General features: G+C 33.4%; 1 protein-coding gene across 3 annotated transcripts in view; it reads left to right on the top strand.

Moving 5' to 3' along the window:
* Positions 1–20,241, top strand: part of LOC143230917 (annulin-like) — a 125,093-nt gene that overhangs the window by 91,782 nt on the left and 13,070 nt on the right. For all 3 annotated transcript variants that reach the window (XM_076465235.1, XM_076465236.1, XM_076465234.1), the window contains 9 exons: positions 3,582–3,726; positions 4,202–4,320; positions 6,422–6,532; positions 7,133–7,307; positions 9,396–9,534; positions 10,122–10,228; positions 11,853–12,018; positions 17,933–18,012; positions 19,601–19,746. In XM_076465235.1, coding sequence (XP_076321350.1) covers positions 3,582–3,726; positions 4,202–4,320; positions 6,422–6,532; positions 7,133–7,307; positions 9,396–9,534; positions 10,122–10,228; positions 11,853–12,018; positions 17,933–18,012; positions 19,601–19,746 — 1,188 coding nt within the window. The remainder of the gene's footprint in view (positions 1–3,581; positions 3,727–4,201; positions 4,321–6,421; positions 6,533–7,132; positions 7,308–9,395; positions 9,535–10,121; positions 10,229–11,852; positions 12,019–17,932; positions 18,013–19,600; positions 19,747–20,241) is intronic.

Genomic DNA, 20,241 nt, shown 5'->3' with positions numbered 1-20,241 from the left:
AGAGAATAATGACCATTTTCTGTACTTTTACAACATAAGCAATTAAGAAATAACTTATACTATCAAGGAACAAAATCTGTGTTACATATTATGTGGTTAATTTAGTTTCCATACTATACCACAAGGAGTGTTAAAAAATAAGTAAAATGACCATTCAGTACATGATGAACTCAACTATAACTACATTACTACAGCTCCAACAGTTCGCTAAATAGTAGATAGGGACAGTAGAAATCTCGTTAATCCATTCATGCATTGTGTTCCCTTTATTGTTGCTTAAGTTTTTATATAATCACCACGTTGAATGCAATAAAAATAAAGACTGTTAAAAATAAGGAAGTTTATAATAAAGTAGAGGCGAGTCTATTACATACAGTTTTAATTTTTACAAAACCAAATATTATATCTTTACACACAAAAAAAACACTTTAAAACACTGTCTCAATAAAAATTAATTTCATTAGAACATAAAGGACAAGAATACTATTTAGACACGTTTTGTAACTTGTCCTTTATGTTTGTTTGTTAGAAATACATAATTATTTAAGCTTAATGCCAGCGTTAAAATTTAGCTAGCATGTAGTTGTATGTGTTTCTTACTTCTGACTCATCTCTTGCTCACAGTTCTTTAAATATCTCCATCAGATCTTGTACTGTTCTAATGTACAGTAATATGAAGGGTTAAAATATTGTACTTACTTGTGGGACTTGTTGGTAAACAAATAATATTGCTTACAGGTGTTTGCCTAGTCACATAGTCTCTCCTAGCACATAACTTTTCAACTTGCTCTTTAAGACTCTATTGAGTTTCTCAAATAATCCATTATTTATGGGGTTGTATAGGGTGGTTAAGAGCTGCCAAGTGCTAATGAGTCTGCACACCTCTTGTATTATTTCTGAGGTAAACTGGGTTCTTCTGTCATTCAAGACTTCTTTTAGAAAGCCTACTTTGCAAAACAGCTCTTCAATAAGAATCATCTCATCTAGTGTCACCTTGGCTATCTTCTCTCTAGGTACTGTCCTTTGGCAGCTATTAAATATCCTGCAGAATCTGGTCACGTCTTCTATGTTTCGTGGCCAGTGGAAATTGTTGGTGATTCTTTCTGCTATCTTTTTTTGCTATTAGTTATCTTCTTACAGTTGACTCGTGAGACAACTTCATCACGTGAATCTAGTATTATGTTGTTACTATGATCTGTTTAACTTCTACAGTACAATTTTCTTGATAGATACGATACAGTAATAGCTCCTGGTCCTTTATCCTGTAAGTTCCGTTCCTCCTTTATCGTGTGCTCGGCCTTTTCCTAGGCATTGTTCTAGAGTTGCTGCAGTGAAGGTTCTTTCTTTTGTAATTCCTTCAGTTCTCTTAAACATACATTTGGGATGTCAAAGTTTGAGACATGGAGGGGTTTGATGTCTTTCTTACTTTATGTTTCTTGAGCTCTTATGATGATTGCAACTGCCTCATCAATCTTTTTCTGTCTGGTTCTTTCACACTTCTAATGCCTGGTATATTGCCAGTCACCAAGTAATAGATGGGTGCCTTCATACAATAGCCTCAAGGTCTCTTGCAGTGAGAAACTTTCTCACTTTCCGATAAATCAGCATACACAGCTGTACCTTGCACGTCATCATGTTATCAGATACTAAACTGGTTCTCACTGCTACTCCCACTGTCTAATAGGACTTTCACTTTCTCGTCCCTGACATAGCCTACACAAACTAGCACATTATGGTTTATTGGCACGTCTCAACGTTTCACACATGCTCTTATTGCTACTCGTATTGTTGACCTGTTCACTAACCTGAGCTTATAATCAATCATCCATTGTATAATTACGGTGCTAGCTCTTCCTTCTTGAGCTACACAACACATGATTTACAAACAGTTACAGGAGCAGTTATGGAGGTACAGATGAACATTGTAAATATTTTTCTTGAAAAGATGCTTGCTGTTAGATACACACGACTATTTCAGTTTACTTTTAATGTTAGAGATATAATTTAAATAGTTTATATAGTTCAATTGCTAAATTTAAATATTTTCAGAAGCAATAATGTATCGCAAGTTTATTTACACAACTGTTTGCAAACCATACGTTGCGTTGTTTAATAATTAAGAATTGGTGATTGTTACATTATTGTGTCGTGTTAATATAATATATGTGTTTTTCTTGTTGTCTTAATTGAATATTATTGTGTCATAATAGCTATAATGTGCGAAACGTTCTAGATTTTAGTCAGGTATCGAAAATGAAGTTTGAGAGGTAGATCTAGACTGCGTGGTTGAATTTTAGCCACAAAGAGTGTGTAGTGGCGATTTTGAAAGTGAAATTATCATAGATTACATTGTAATAACAGAGTAAACAATAAATAATTTGTCTTGTCAGTTGTGTTCTAAAATAACTGAACCAGCCTGTGTGGACTTTGATGAAAAAGAAACAATTATTTACTTGGAGCTCTGATTTTGAAGTGAACTTATCACAGACCTTTTGTAATTACAGAGAAGAGAAGAATAATTTGTCCTGTCTGTTATGTTCTAAAGAAATTGAACCAGTCTGTTTTGACTTTGTTGAAAGAAAAAGACACAATTATTTAAAGCTCTGGATACAATAGTGACAACCAACAGCATAAGTAACATTCGTATATTTGTTGAACTTGTTTTACATGTGGATTGTGTGCTGCTTGTTTGTTATTTAAAGCATTTTAAATAATGTTTGTTATTTATTTATTTTTTTATTTGTTTATTTATAGCCAACATATCACAGACCCATACAAAAATTAAAAATGATTTTGATCTTTATATTTTTTTCTGGATCAATTAATGAATCGTATGAAACGAAATATTTTCAAATAAGATGATTGTTGTAGCATTCTTCAGTTTGATACATATAGACGCTAAATGCTTTTCAATATATTATTTAAATTATTGAAGAGTTAGTAACTAACCTATCCTTTCTTAAAGTTTATTAGTTCTTAAACGTAACATGTTTGAATTATGTGTATGGTGCCGTATTTAAAAAGCAACAGTTTTCTTTACAAACAACCTTTTATATGCTGGACACCTTTCTTTTATTGAAGTATATGAAATACGGACGCTACACTTTATCGACTCGATTTGATTATAAGTGTGAATACTATAATTAATTTGTGCTGATGGTGTTACAAGCTATTAAAAACGATGACATTATATAGACTGTTTGTTGAAAACGTAATTTCTTTCTCTTACTCTCTTTTAATGAGTCAAGCTCTGTACACGATAAAGTTCTTTTTTTAAAAAGAAATATCTAATATGTTATGAGAAAAAAAACAACAACTAATGAACTGTAAACGGAGACCTAAATCACCCAGTCAGTAGGTATATTTTCTTTCTTCATTGGTTTCTAATGCTAAGTTTCAATGTTGTTTTTATAACTAAATGATGATTCGACTGAGTTATTTAAAAGTGATTAGAGGTAAGTATTAAAGAGTTAGAGCCTTCTCTATTCATCTGAGTTAAAATGAGGTTCTAATTTGATATGTACATCATCTGATCCGCGTATATTAAAATCTGAGGTACTGTTTACATCTTTCACCGATAGGTGACATCAGTACCCAACACTATCGTAGGTGAGTGGACACTAGACATCGATACGAAGTTGAAGGCAGCAAGAGATGAAGACGCCCAAACCTTACGATATTCAGTGAAAGATCCTTTATTCCTGATATTTAACCCTTGGTCTAAACGTGAGTTTGAAGTACAAGATATTTAAGTGACTCAGTTGCTGAATTGAATGTAAAATAACACGTTTAGAATCTTGAACTATGAGGTTCATTATAACATTCTTGTGAAATTATCTTGTAATAAAATTGTAGCAAATTGAATATTTCAGTAATATTTCTAACCTCGGATCAGTTTAGAATATAAAACACTGCTGTTTTTCATAAGGTCGAGTATATGTTAGCTGTTTTTATTAAAATGACCACAATGGCGAAATTTATTGTCGTAAAACTAAATATAACTTTCTAAATAGTACAAGTTTTATGTAAAACAATAATAAGATACACACAAGTTGCAAGCTCGTAATATTTACAACGTATTAAGCCTTGATTCGATTATATAAAATAAATACAAATATTAAAGAGATTTGTATAGCCTAACTGATTCGCCTGTTAATCTCCACTTTACTGTTAACGGTTCTGTATACATCTAATTGTCTAGAGGACCCAGTATACATGAGCGACCCAGAGTGCAGAAAAGAGTATGTGTTAAACGAGAGTGGTCTTATCTGGCGTGGAAGTCATAACCGACTTAGACCATGCATATGGAACTATGGACAGGTATGTTTCAGTAACTGAACTCTTAAGTCAAAGTCGACCTTACAGATATCGAGATTTAGTTCATTTAACTTTAGCAATTAAAATGCAAAAGCTAGAACTTTGAATCCTTTATATTAAACTTGGGGAATATCATGATTTTGTCTTTTTGAATACACTTTATCTATTTATGGTTGATATAAATTAACAGGGGTGTTAAATCGTCACTGTTATTTCCAACTACTCTGTTGTAACCTGTTATTTTTTTCGCTCTTTCAAATTTTAATAGCTCAAGATATGTATCTTGTACAAAATACCTTCATAAGATAATAAAATTTATGAAAACAAATAAATTTATAAATCTAATAAACATATCTTATGCTTCTTCAAAAGAGCTAAACATTTAGATATTAAGAAGCGTGGCTGTATTAATTTCAAATATTCAAGTCGTCTCACAACTGGCTGGTCTTCTCGTGTATCATATTAGCTACTCGTTCTTTTCTACGTGAAATTTCAAACGCAAAAAGAAACAAATGCTTACTATTTGTTTAAAATAAGTGAAATCCTGTAATTTTCACTGTACTTACTTTAACACTAAATGTAAACTTATGAATTCCCGAGATTATTTATACTTTTCATGCTCATGTGTTTATGCTGAATACTTTTAAAAGAATCGGTTTTAATATTTGAAGGGTCCCAGGTGGGACAGCAGTAAGTCTTCGAAAATACAACGCTAAAATCAGGGGTTCGATACCCCCCTGTTAACATAGCAAATAGTCCATTGTGGCATTGTTATGGAAAAATAAACCTCATTTGAAGGATTGGAATCTGTACTTCACCTGTAGTATAGCCTAGTTTTTGGCTTTACCGACTACCTTGGACACACTGTTTGTTGGGACCAACCACATCACATTCACCTCATACATGCTGTACAATGCTTGAACTGTTCTCGAACCTAATATTACAGGGTGTCTTTAAGCAATCTAACTGTCGATTCGACGTAAGTTCCCCCATACGTTGGGTAGAAGAATTTACGAATAATGTGTAATTGTTGAGGAAACTGAATACGATATTTAAACCTGAAAAAAAAGTAAATTATCGATAAAACTCTCAACACAAATTGAAAGACCGTTTAAAAGAACACTCTAATCCTAGTTTCAAGGACTGTCCGGCATGCATGAAATAAACGTGATGTAGTCCCAATCTCTCTTATGTTCAAAGTAATCGGTAAAGTCGAAAATGAGGTTATGCAACAGATTAAATAGACGCTTTTAATCCTTAAAATGAAGCCTAGATTAAACAGTCAGCTATCAAACTTGTATTTCCGGGTTAGTTAGCTTTATAATTGATGTTTTATTGCAGACTTGTAATTGAAGTTTCAACGCTTTATAAATTTGCACAAATTAATATTAACCAGCTAAGAGCTCATACTGTATAAATTATGTATTATGTATATATCTTACTTTGAGGAAACTGCCATGTGGATAAAGATGAAACTGAATACCTTCTACTTTAAGAGTCCTGTCATAGCCAGGTGGTTCGGGCGCTCGACTCGTAATCCGAGGGTCGCGGGTTCGAATCCCCGTCACACCAAGCATGCTCACTCTTTCAGCCGTGGGCGCATTATAATGTGACGGTCAATCCCACTATTCGTTGGTAAAGGAGTAGCCCAAGAGTTGGTGGTGGGTGGTGATGATTAGCTGCCTTCCCTCTAGTCTTACACTGCTAAATTAGGGACAGTTAGCGCAGATAGCCCTAGAGTAGCTTTGCGCGAAATTAAAAACAAACAAACAAACCATACTTTACTTTGTAACATCATCAGTTGACGTCATTTCAGAATTCTTCCATTTTCACCTCGATTTTATCGTGAATACAACTGCAGAATGCCAGGACTACATTTTTAACGTACTGCATAATCACAGAATCTTGTCAAGTTTCATGGTTATTTTCTAAGTATTATATTTTTCTTAGTGTTCAATACCTGAAAACTGAACTCCCCTATCTTTTAACTTACAGGTAACATGCTTGAAGCGAGCTAAGCTTCATGTTGTGGTCAAGCAGTGATGTATAATAAATCATTCTAGTTATTCAAACCTCACACTTATTTCTGCTTATTCTCTTCCAGTTTCAAGAGAATGTCTTGGAGTGCTGCTGTCACGTGTTGAGTCATGTGGGAAGGCTCGGTATTGTCGGACGTGCTGATCCAATTCGTGTTGTCCGCCATATTAGTTCGGTGGTAAGTGAACCAACACTTGGAAACAGCTTCCTTTACAGATACTGTATAATGTTTATTACAATTCATAATGTGAACAGTCGTATTTCGCTGTGCAAATAATAAACTAAAGTATTTTATACGCATATAACCTGTTTATATTTAACCACTCTTACAATCTAATTGTGAAATGTTCCATCTCTATTATTTTTCTGATAGTATACAACATTTTCGTCACACAATTCATCTTTGAAAAGCTTTGTCTATTTGGAAACAGATCTAATGTTATCGTTTTTATAATTTCTTATACGTTTTAGATTCACTCTTCACTGTTTGTACAGAAAGAATATCTTATATCAGAAGTATATATAAATATATAAGTTGCATCTAACTGAATCACTAATGATGTATTTCGTATATAGTCCGTTACGTACCACCTATAAAACTCTTTAATAATGATTTCAGGTACATGTACGTTCCATCAGATAAAAAATAATATTAATTCCTCTTTAAGAATAAATTATCATAATTTGTATGAAATATAATATGAAAATAAAATAACAAATTAAGGTAGTACTTTGTAAAAACAAAATGTGAATCAATATTAATTTTTTTTTTGTACAGGTCAACTCTCCCGATGACAACGGTATTCTGATGGGCAACTGGTCAGGAGATTACAGTGGTGGACAGTCTCCCACTTCATGGGGTGGTAGTGTGGCTATTCTACAACAGTTTTTTAAGACGAAAAAACCTGTTAAATTTGGACAGTGTTGGGTCTTCTCAGGTGTTTGTACAACAGGTAACTTTATACTCAGACATTTGTAATTATAATAACTATCTTTTTGCGTGCATCACAATGGTTCGTTTATTTGTTTTTGAATTATGATCAGAGCTACACGAGGGTTATCTGCGCTAGCCATCCATAATTTAGCAGTGTAATACCAGAGGGAAGGCAGCTAGTCATCACTACCCACCGCCAACTCATGGGCTACTCCTTTACCAATGAATAGTGGGATTGACCACCACATTATAACGCATCCACGACGTTTGGCGAGACGAGGATTCAAACCCGCGACCCTCAGATTAGGAGTCGAGCCCCCTAACCACCTTGTCATGGCATATTAATGGATAATTATTTTTATAGTATATTTGTACAGGCCTAAAGCGGGTAAACTTCTCAAATCATTTCAATAGTAACAGCCTTATTATAAGGTAGATTTATTCAATGTACTGAGTTCGTTCTAAAGTGATTCACATTGGTGATTTCTTTATGTGCTTCTTGTCCCCCGCTGGGACAGCGGTAGATTTACAGATTTATACCGCTAAAACCTGGAGCTCGATTCCACATGGTAGACACAGTAGTTAGCTTGATGTAGCTTTGCTCTAAGAAAAACACACACTTCTGCTTTTTAAGTGTAGTTGAGTTTCTCGTTCTTTTCTGAATACAGTATGGTTTTTCTGAAGACAGTATGGTTTCTGAATACAGTATGTTTTCTGAAGGCAGTATGGTTTCTGAATACAGTATGTTTTCTGAAGGCAGTATGGTTTCCTGAAGACAGTATGGTTTCTGAATACAGTATGTTTTCTGAAGACTATGGGTTTCTGAAGACAGTATGATTTCTGAATACAGTATGTTTTCTGAAAACAGTATGATTTCCTGAAGACAGTATGGTTTCCTGAAGACTGTATGGTTTCCTGGAGACAGTATGGTTTCTGAATACAGTATGTTTTCTGAAGACTATGGGTTTCTGAAGACAGTATGATTTCCTGAAGACAGTATGATTTCTGAATACAGTATGATTTCCTGAAGACAGTATGGTTTCCTGAAGACAGTATGATTTCCTGACGACTGTATGGTTTCCTGAAGACTGTATGGTTTCTTGAAGACAATATGGTTTCCTGAAGACTGTATGGTTTCCTGAAGACAGTATGGTTTCCTGAAGACTGTATGGTTTCCTGAAGACAGTATGGTTTTCTAGCGTAAAATGTTTCCCCATACATCTTCCCCACAACAAATAAATTCGACTTCTGATTATAAGCTGGATGTTACTTATTTCTACAGCAGATTATGTTTACGTTATGTATTTACAGTGGGCCACTTTATTCTAAGTCGTTTATACTGTTTATAAACATTGCTTAAATGCTGTTACTGAGAGTAGTATTCCTTGGAGGTGTCTAGAATATGAGGTTCAGGTGTCTACTTTTTGTAAGCATTGTCAAGATGAAAACTATTGTTCTATGGGAAAGTATATTAAATATACGAGCGCATTTTAATAAATCGTTCGATTTACGTTGAGATTGTTTCTCTCCCTCTTGTGGTAAATATTAAATTAATAATGGTTTGGCTTGTTTAGAATTTTGCACAAAGCTACACGAGGCTGTCTGCGCTAGCCGTCCCTAATTTTGAAATGTAAGACTAGAGGGAAGGCAGCTAGTCATCACCACATATCGCCAACTCTTAGGCTACTCTTTTACATTATAATTACCCAACACCTGAAAGGACAAATAAGTTTGGTGTGACGGGGATTCGAACCCGCGACCCTCAGATTAGGAGTCGAGTGCCTTAACCACCTGGCCATGCCAGGCCTAACTTAATAATGGGTGATAATTCGTGCCGACGAGAAACCCACTTGAAGTAAAAATGTATTTTCAAAACGACTGGTATGAATATTAGAACTTTAATTAAAATGAAGTACAGGACAACGGTTCGACCTCCTTGGGTCATCTTCAGGGTAACAAAGAGAGTTTGCAACTGGATGGTAATTTTTGTCAGTAAGGTTTGAGAAAAACACTAATCCATAAACCAAAAGTGTTAAGGTGCAGTTTATGTGTTAGATTATAATGGTGTTATTTATAGGCATCATTGTTAACCCTTGTTCACGTTTAGTTTGTAGAGCACTGGGAATACCAGCTAGAGGTATCACTAATTTTTCGTCTGCTCACGATACCCATAATAGTCTCACCATCGACTATTTCTTTGACGAAGAGGGAGAACCTATTGAAAGACTAAATATTGACTCCATCTGGTAGGTAAATAATAAAGTATGTCAGAAAGGTATCATAAAATTATTCCAGTTGACTGTTTTGATCAACTTAACGGAATTCTGTTTTAACCAAGACTTTACCTCTTCAGTATAAATTATCAAGATATGAACATGTAGTTGCAAAGTACTTTAGTTACAATCATATAACTTACCTTACATTTATGTATTTGTATATTGTTTTCAATTTTCTCTCATCCCATTTTGCTAGTATGTTATAGTTAAGAATAGATATATGATAGATTAAATGTTATACATATTTCAGATTATAAACCCGTAATGCATCATAACAAATGGTATGATTATAATTATTGTCACTCTTACTGTGGTGTAAAAACTCACTAGATTATCTTCGAAGTAGTTTATATGTTTCATAAAAGTGTTAATAAACTAGTAACATCTACTGTTATGTTTTAGATAGACTGTTGGACAGATTGTTTAAACTCAATATTTAAAAATAACTTCAGAGTTGTTTACTATTAACCCATTATAATAAATAATCCAGTTTCTTATGTCTTTCTGCGAGATGGAAAGACGTTTGATTATTCAATTTGACCATTTCTCTGACGCAGGAACTTCCACGTGTGGAATGAAGTGTGGATGGAACGCCCAGACTTGGAACCTGGTGGATACGGTGGCTGGCAAGCTATTGATGCAACGCCTCAAGAAGAATCGGATGGTGAGTTTTCAAACGTGGTCATAAAACACGTGTTTGGAGGTACAATATGTAAAAGGGCAAAAGTCTTTTTGGGTAAGCCACGAGAGAGCTCCCTCACATTCGTGAAGTATCGTTTCATTTGTCGGTCAAATATATTTAAAGATTTTTTAGTCTTCATGAAAGAGTAATTTGATCGCAAATAATTTCTCTGTTACATTCTTCACTGTTCGTGACAGATTGTTCTAACCGTAATTTCTCTGTTACATTCTTCACTGTTCGTGACAGATTGTTCTTACCGTAATTTCTCTGTTACATTCTTCACTGTTCGTGACAGATTGTTCTTACCCCAATTTCTCTGTTACATTCTTCACTGTTCGTGACAGATTGTTTTTACCGTAATTTCTCTGTTACATTCTTCACTGTTCGTGACAGATTGTTCTTACCCTAATTTCTCTGTTACATTCTTCACTGTTCGTGACAGATTGTTTTTACCGTAATTTCTCTGGTACATTCTTTACTGTTCGTGACATATTGTTTTTACCGTAATTTCTCTGTTACATTCTTCACTGTTCGTGACAGATTGTTCTTACCTTAATTTCTCTGTTACATTCTTCACTGTTCGTGACAGATTGTTTTTACCGTAATTTCTCTGTTATATTCTTCACTGTTCGTGACAGATTGTTCTTACCCCAATTTCTCTGTTACATTCTTCACTGTTCGTGACAGATTGTTTTTACCGTAATTTCTCTGTTACATTCTTCACTGTTCGTGACAGATTGTTCTTACCCCAATTTCTCTGTTACATTCTTCACTGTTCGTGACAGATTGTTTTTACCGTAATTTCTCTGTTACATTCTTCACTGTTCGTGACAGATTGTTCTCACCCTAATTTCTCTGTTACATTCTTCACTGTTCGTGACAGATTGTTTTTACCGTAATTTCTCTGTTACATTCTTCACTGTTCGAGACAGATTGTTTTTAACGTAATTTCTCTGTTACATTCTTCACTGTTCGTGACTGATTGTTCTTACCCTAATTTCTCTGTTACATTCTTCACTGTTCGTGACAGATTGTTCTTACCGGTTAATGAAGTAACAGGGTGGATTTATATTGTTACTTCTGCATCTTTATTTGTCTGCTTTTAAATACAGTATTTAAAACACTTATGGAAAATCTTTCTGTTTGGTGAATAGACTTATTTTACGATTGAAATATATCAGATAAACATGTTTGATCTTTTTTTATGCTAATTGGAATAAACAGACCTAAGAAACTACAATAGGTGAACAAAACTTTTCACAAGAAAATATAACTAAAGTCACTAAAAGCTCAAGTATTTTCGAAACTCGGTGTTAAAATTAGGATTTGAGATGAAATTTGAACAGATCTTGTCGAGTGCGTTCAAAAAGCAAATAGTTTTACATATGTATCTGTTATCTAATAAAAGGTGTAATAAATTAACAACATTTCCAGGGAGGGGGAGAAGTTTCTGTAATTTTTGTTCCCCCCCCCCCTATATATATATAAAGTACAAATTAGACAAATTATGTCATTACATATATTGTTAATAGAAACTGTTTATTATGCTTTTGTGTCTCATTTTCACAAGATAGTTAGTTATTAAAGTTCTTGTTTTCCCCACTAGGAGCATTCAGGTGCGGTCCTACAAGTGTAGTGGCTATTAAACGTGGCGAAGTCCATAAACCGTACGATACAAGTTTTCTGTTCTCTGAAGTCAACGCTGATAAGGTTTATTGGAGGTATCGCGGACCCTGTCAGCCGCTGAAGCTTATCGCCAAGAAAACTGACATGTAAGCCTCTATTTCTTCGAAACAGAACCTTTCTAAAAAATCATGGTATTTATATCTTCCTCTACCGATAAACTTGTGAATAATTTTGTTAAATAAACACATTAGGGGTATTATGAAGATTCCAGAAGAATATATATTTTTTAAAATTCGATATGGAGAAACTGCCATTGAAATATATTTGATGCTCACAATTTTATAGAACAAAAAACACTGCTTTTATTCTTCGGTAGGTAAGTTCAAACATAGCATACGAACATAATGAAGTTTTATTAGAATGTAATACAGCTACGTAGATTCGTTTGCTCAAAATATAAAAATAGGAGTTATTTTTCCATTCGTGTAATACACTCATAGCTGTGATTACTATGTATGTCGGAAATGTCACAAGAACTCCTGTCACTTTTGTTAGTCGTGAAGAAATATGAATGATATCTTTTGTAAATTATAACAACAAAGCAATATTCATAATTTGTAACTCTATATGCGATATTGATCAAAGGTGGCCTTGGTTAAAAACAAACACAAACACAAGTGATTAAAGTTTTACGGTTTTTAAACAATGACGACAAACAATATCAGAAATAAAAAATTAACGGGAAAATAATTAAAAATTAAATATAAATTATGCACTTTTCAAATGACGTAAGTATAGGAGGACATCAGGATGTAAAAAACTAGGAGACTTCGACTATGAAATTAACCATGTTTCTTTTATTGTTCTTTGAGCCTAACCATGTTTCTTTTATTGTTCTATGAGTCTAACAGTGTTTCTTGTATTGTTCAATGATTCTAACGATATTTAATTCATAGTTCTATGAGTCTAACAATATCTATTTTATTGTTCTTTGTGTATAACGATGCTTCTTTTATTGTTCTGTGTATTTTCTCTTGACTTATTACAGGTGGTGTTCTTTGTTAAACATAAAGCTATACAATAGGCTATCTTTGTTGTGCCCATATAGGCATCGAAACTTGTTTTTTGTGTGTCATAATACTTCATATTTCCCACTGAGCCTCTGTAGAGGGCATATAGTTTTTGTATAATAGAGTTAGGTTCTATATAACTCAACTTAATGTTCGAAAACTTGCAGAGATGAACTGGAATATTTTTAGTCCCAACTTTAATTCACGATTTCTTTCTCGTATGTGAAAAGGAGATAGAATTGAGACAAAAACCTGTTACGTGCATCCAAGTGTCAGTACCTCGGAATACTTTCTAACGTCAAATACATAGTTTTTGACTTAGTTTTATAATGAGATAAAATTGTTGTGGTATCTTATATTTACTATTTTATCAATAGCAGTTTAAACAAACAAAATAGAGGGAATACTGAATTCTACATATCTTCCGCAAGTTTTCGATTAAATATATTCCCTGGAATAAGAAAACATAATGAATAATAGAAGATTTCTTTGTTTGTTTGTTTGGGAATTTCGCGACAAAGCAACTCGAGGGCTATCTGTGCTAGCCGTCCCTAATTTAGCAGTGTAAGACTAGAGGGAAGGCAGCTAGTCATCACCACCCACCGCCAACTCTGGGGCTATTCTTTTACCAACGAATAGTGGGATTAACCGTCACATTATACACCCCCACGGCTGGGAGGGCGAGCATGTTTAGCGCGACGCGGGCGCGAAATCGCGACCCTCGGATTACGAGTCGCACGCCTTACGCGCTTGGCCATGCCAGGCCCAATAGTAGAAGAGGTAAGTAATTGTAGCTTACTGCTACAAATAGTCAAGTTTTATGATTATTAGAAATGCAATCTAAAGCTATGTCAGTGTTTTCTGAAACCGGAACGTTTTGGTATTACATCAAATCTGACGACTTTTACTAATAGGTGAAATAATTCTAGACCTTCAGTCTCTTCAATAGATTTTTGTTTATGTTACAGCAAACAGTATGAAATAATATTATTAACCAAGAACTTACTCATCTTTTAATTATGACGACATAATAGACACCAACAGGCAATTCCTCATGAATTTCAAGTAATCCATATACATCGGTTAGTGTGGGAAAAATATAAATAATAAAACAATACATTTCATTAGAATTAACTTTAAGTTTTGTTTTTAATTCAACATTTTAGCATTTAATATGTGTTTTATAGGAGATGTTGAGTTGTGGTCTAGTTGAACGAAAGGATATGGATCACTTGAAATACGAAATAATTAATTACCGTAACCAACATGGTCGAGAAAGTAAATTTGCTTTTTTTTTATAATAATATTATGGTTTTCTCCAACCATGATTAGCCAAATAATTCATCTCTACAATAGTTAGAAATACGTTTTTTAGACCTCATAATAATTTATTGAGCCCTAAAACTAAATTGTATTTTAAGTCATCAATGAAACGATTTTTATTTCAACTTATCATTAAAACTTTATTGTGACCACTGAGCAAAATAAATTACAATGTTTTTCACGTTAATATTGGCTTCCGATAAGAGCAAGCTACCTATATTTACAGCGAAACCAAAATTGAACAAGGTAGTGAGTACAGCTAATTATATTTTTTTCTGCGTTCTTGCTTGTTTGTTTAAAGGTAAGCACGAAGCTACACAAAGGGGCTATCTGTACTCTGCCCACCATCCATATTAAAACTCGATTTCTAAAGTTGTAAGTTCGGAGAAATGCCTCTATCCCACCTGGGAACTATTGTGTTCTTACTTATGAATATTGGAATTAACCTTTGTGCGTGTATTTTTTAGCAGCAAAGTCATATCGGACTACTTGCTGTGTCCACTGAATAAGATCGAGCCCCTGTTATCCGAAAGTTGCGGGTTCGAATCCCTGTCACACCAAACATGTTCGCCCATTCAGCCGCGGGGGGGCGCTATAATGATACGGTCAATCCCACTATTCGTTGGTGAAAAGTAGCCCAAGAGTTGGCGGTGAGTGGTGATTACTAGCTGCCTTCCCTTTATTCTTACACTGCTTTTTTAGGGATGGCTAACGCAGATAGCCCTCGTGTATCTTTGCGCGAAATTCAAAACAAACAAATAATTAAACAATTTCCAAATAAATTAAAGTTTTTAAAAAGATAATAATATTTTATTCCAATAATTAGCAACAATTCTATTGCTGAAGTTTCCGTAAAATTGAAGGAAAGTGATAAGAGAAACTTCGTTTGTGAGAATTCACGAGTGAGTTTACGAGCTCTCTACAAAAAGTCTTGTAATGTTGAAAATTATTTTGTATCTAATAAACTATATGTCGTAAATATTCTAATATACTTTGTTTCAAATATTTTCTTTTGAATATTGAGTCTGAAGTATCATGTTGAACAATGATAGGGATTGCGTACTAGAAAGCAGTATTTATACTTCTGTTTTGTTCTTGCTTAACAACATTGATAGTCAAGCCTTCTTATGACTAGAAAGCAGTATTTATACTTCTGTGTTTTGTTCTTGTTTAACGACATTGATAGTCAAGCCTTCTTATGACGTTTTCAAGTTCCTGTTATAGAGAATATTTTTCTGGGACTGAAGCAAAGTTCAATCCTGTATTCAAGATAACAGACAGTATATGTGTAAGACATAACTGAGATAAATTAATAATTGTATTATCTGATTAATTTTTCAATGTCACAGCAGGTAAAGTAGGTTTACAACGTATTTTTAACCATACAGTTTTCTTCTTTTTTTTTGTCGTTTTCTTGTGTGAGGTCTAGCAACATTAGGCCTTTAAACTATTTACTGAAGTTCGTTGATATGATGAAGTCATAGCATATATATTAGAATTTATAAAACGTATCTAATATTGATAAAAATCACTTAAAAGATTTTATGCATTGCATTAGCAGATAGGAAAAGAGGGACAAATGGGGAAACATGAAATTTCGCCGTAAAATTCGCATTGCCGTAAAAACTGCAAATCATATGTATGGCTCGTAGAAGTTTGGAGCTTTCTTGTTGAATGCTTCGAAAATTACTTATTGAAGATTAATTGCTACAGGTATCTCTGATTTCTCAAAGTAAAATACATTCATATTCACAACAAAAAAAAAAAAAATGAATGCAATTGCCAAGTTTTTAGTCTGGACTGTTCCTATTTTTACATAGGAGATACCGATTGCGATTTAGGGCTGCACTAGTAGAACATTTCCATTATCTTTGACTTGTATTTGAAAATTAAGACACATAAAATAGACTTTTCTAATACTAATAATCACGTTTATAGAATTAAGAGGAACCCATCGGAAAAATAAAACAAGCACTATTCATTTTGTAAAATGAAGCTTTCTACTATTGGAAACCCTGGTGTCCCTCTTTGTGATGTCACTCAAACGTTACATGGCTGTTATTTATATTTATAAAGTATGTTGTTCCTAATGGCACTGGCGTTAATGCTAGAAAAAACGTTGAACTTTGTGTAAGTTTTTTTAGTACTTGCTTTTTCAATATGTGATCTTAATAAATCACTTTTAAGCTACACCTTGTGATATTACAGCGTGCTAACTATTAAGTGTAACCGAATTAGAATGAGCACATTTTTTGTAGAGTAATACTTATTTTAACTTCCAAATAACGGTAAATAATTTCAATGTGTTACCATTTGGTCCACTGTGAAAAAAAGATATTTGCCTGTAAATTGATACAGAAGTATTTCTTGGTTAAGTAGAAAATTTAGTATAATTATTTATCCTAAGCCTTTTTTATAGTACAATGGCTATTTATATCAAAACTATCAGAAAGATACACGTACTTTTGTATCTCAGAACGGCTGAGATGATCTAGGAAGGTCGAAACGTTGTTTTCTCCTTATCAATAAGTGTTAATACCCATACCAGCCGTTCTGATATACATTTTTATTTCAAGTGGGTTTTTCGTTATTAAAAACTGAACAGAGTTGAACTGGTAGGAAAAAATATATTTTCTGGAGAGAGATAAATGGTACGTTGTTGTTGTTTTGAATTAATCACAAAGCTACACAATGGGCTATCTGTGCTCTGCTCACCACGGGTATCGAAACCCGGATTTTGGCATTGTAAGTCTGCAGACATACCGCTGAGCCACTGGGGAGCTAAAGGGTACGTGTTAAAATATTTACAGTTTGTATTTCAAAATAGATAAATAGATACAAAATAGATACAAAAATATGAAAAATAAACAACGAAAAATTCATTGACGTCATAACTTGTACTATAATTGGTTCGATTCTTGAGGAGTAGTTTTTTCATGATTATTTGCACTTTATAGAAGTTGAAAAATTAATCAGACAAGCAAAGCAGAAATAGAAATAATTCATCCTTTAAAAATATCAAGAAATTGACGAAGATGATAATTAGATGATAATTAGGATGTAAAACTCTATCACAAAAGAAGATGAAAGCTTACAGTATCATCCTCGGACTTCTAATTCTTCACTTGTTTCAGACGACCTTTCGGTCTTTTTCAGGAAAAAAATTGAAGTTCAAATAAACAGGAGTTTGAAGTGTCATTTGTAAACCGGAAGAAGAAATAAGAGAATTGGATTAAAGTGCTGCCAGCGGTTGTTTGTTTATCGATATGATGCAGTAAATTTTGTACTTTCGATAAATGACATTAAACCTTTCTTTCTGCCAAATAATTGATAAATAATATAACTGAGAAAAGATGTATATTTTTATATCAAGTATTCAAAATTATGTTCATTTGACCATCTTGTGCTCGATATATTATTGAATGTATGTTGATATATATAATTTTGTTTTAAATTGATGAGCGTTAGAATAGCGAACGTTCTTTGTATGATCCTTCTCTAACGAAGTGGATTTATATTTGATTATTTGAGCACGGTTCCAAGTGAATTGTGCTAGAAGTGATGATAGTTTTATAAATTTAAGAACTGAACTCGAATCCCCAACGTTAGAGTGTCAATGAAAGGTTCTGAGTTGCTTCCCACCCTCATGTTCGCATTATTTTAACAGAATTGGACAGTTCTTAAGTACGAAAGCAGTTGGTCGTTTTGAACGCGACGACGTCACAGAAGAATACAAGTACGCAGAAGGTATGTGAAAATTTGTTTAAAATTTTTACTATAAAAGAGCTACCTACGCAAAGCCGTCTCTAAACTTGAACTGCTAGACTAGAGGGAGGATAGCTAGTCAAAAGCACCCTCTGACAACTCTTGTCTAACCAAACAGTGGACTTTGACTGCCCTTCTTATAACTTTTAAATAGACCCAATGTGCGGAGCGCTTTTCTGTGACAATGAAATGTGAAACATGAACCTTCTGATTTATAATAGGGTAAGTTAGAAACTAGACCATACCAGGCCCATAAGTGATTTTTTATTATAATTATATTTACACAATAATTCTTTCACTGAAACATAAAGCTAAAGAATTTGCATATTATATATTTTAATGATTTATAATTGTTCGCGTGTTTTTGTTCTAGCAGAAATCTATACAATAGGCTATCTATACTCTGTCCACCGCGGGGAATCAAACTTCAGACTTAAGAGTTGTTAGTCCTTGAGCTGATATATGGCCCACTGAGGGGCCTTTTATTATATTAAATTAAGTGTTTTATTTTGTGTTTCTTTTAAGCTCTAGTGTAAATCAGCTAAGTGACTCGAACTTGCGAGGATACATACCAGCACTAAGGTATTTCGTTATTTATTAAAGTTTACTTTCAAACGTTAGTTTTCTGAATACAAAGTAAAAGACACAAAGGAAGTTTATACCACTTTATCCAGCGATTAAGTAAAACTTACTTTATAATATATTTCAACTATTTTATATTCTTTTATTGAATAAAAGCATATATTTAATACAAATGTAACTTTTGTCATTTCGATAAATTATAAGCAGTTATAATTATTTCGAAAGGCTGAAATGAGTTTCATGTTGTGAATTATTATGCGTGATAATAGGGCTGAAAAATAATTCCAAAATTTAAGTTTCTGTGTTTGTTATGGATTTATGAAAATAAAATGTAAAGTGCCTTTTTGTGAACTGATCAAATAATACGACTACCATCTTTCTTTTACCAAACAGATTGCTTTGTTGGAGTTTTATTTTGTGAAATTAGTTTTCATTTAGGACAGCGTAACAAACTTCGGTTAAGCTCTCTACAGTATCCTAAGGAAATTACCGCTCACCATCCAAAACTGTTTAAAACTTCCATGTTTAACGATGTTTACTGTTGTTATTGGTGCAGACGTTCAACACATTGCATGACAAATTAAAATGTAAGATGCTATCAATTACTTTTTTAACTTTGAAAACTACGAGTCAAATCTGTTTTAGCCAACGTAATGCAGACAGATATTAAATTACGTGCTCATTCGGCAGCGCCATCCTAAGAAATTTCTATGAACTAATTACGTAAATAATTAAAGACATTTTTATTCATTATTATGAGATTAGATATACGATTCAAGTGTGTTTAGAAAAGACATTCCACGTTTAAGGAAGAGCAAAGAACAAGAAAAGAACAGTTAAAGAAACGAATAGTATTCATTAAGACTGTGCAAAAATAAATATTTAGTGTACCTTAAAGGTCACTACATATACTTTAGTTTACAAACATATTTATATGAAACAAAACTACTTCCTTGAAATAAACAAAGTTTGTGCTCATTCTTTCCAGAAAGTAAAGAGGAGAGGGAGACAATGGTGAGAGCACTGCGATCCTGCCGAAACGTATTTTCTCGTTATTACTTGAACGACGACTTCGAAGATGTTCAGTTTGACTTTGAGCTGTTGGATGACATCATTATTGGCTCCCCTTTCTCGGTATTTCTATAATATATTGTATTTGTGTGTATGTTTCATGGTGTTGAATGACAATATATATTGTATTTGTGTGTATGTTTCATGGTGTTGAGTGAAAATATATTGTATTTCTGTGTATGTTTCATGGTGTTGAGTGAAAATATATTGTATTTGTGTGTATGTTTCATAATGTTGAATGAAAATATATATTGTATTTGTGTGTATGTTTCATGATGTGTTGAGTGAAAATATATTGTATTTGCGTGTATGTTTCATGGTGTTGAGTGAAAATGTATTTGTGTGTATGTTTCATGGTGTTGAGTGAAAATATATATTGTATTTGTGTGTATGTTTCATGGCGTTGAGTGAAAATATATATTGTATTTGTGTGTATGTTTCATGGTGTTGAGTGAAAATATATGTTGTATTTGTGTGTATGTTTCAATTCATTCTTCTTTTTCTTAACTTCAATAGAATATTGTCTGGTACTGGCCTTAATTTAATTAGCTGTTATAT

Source organism: Tachypleus tridentatus, chromosome 10 (assembly GCF_004210375.1).
Source record: "Tachypleus tridentatus isolate NWPU-2018 chromosome 10, ASM421037v1, whole genome shotgun sequence".
In the NCBI taxonomy this organism is placed as follows: domain Eukaryota; kingdom Metazoa; phylum Arthropoda; class Merostomata; order Xiphosura; family Limulidae; genus Tachypleus; species Tachypleus tridentatus.
This window is presented reverse-complemented; position numbering and strand designations above follow the sequence as displayed.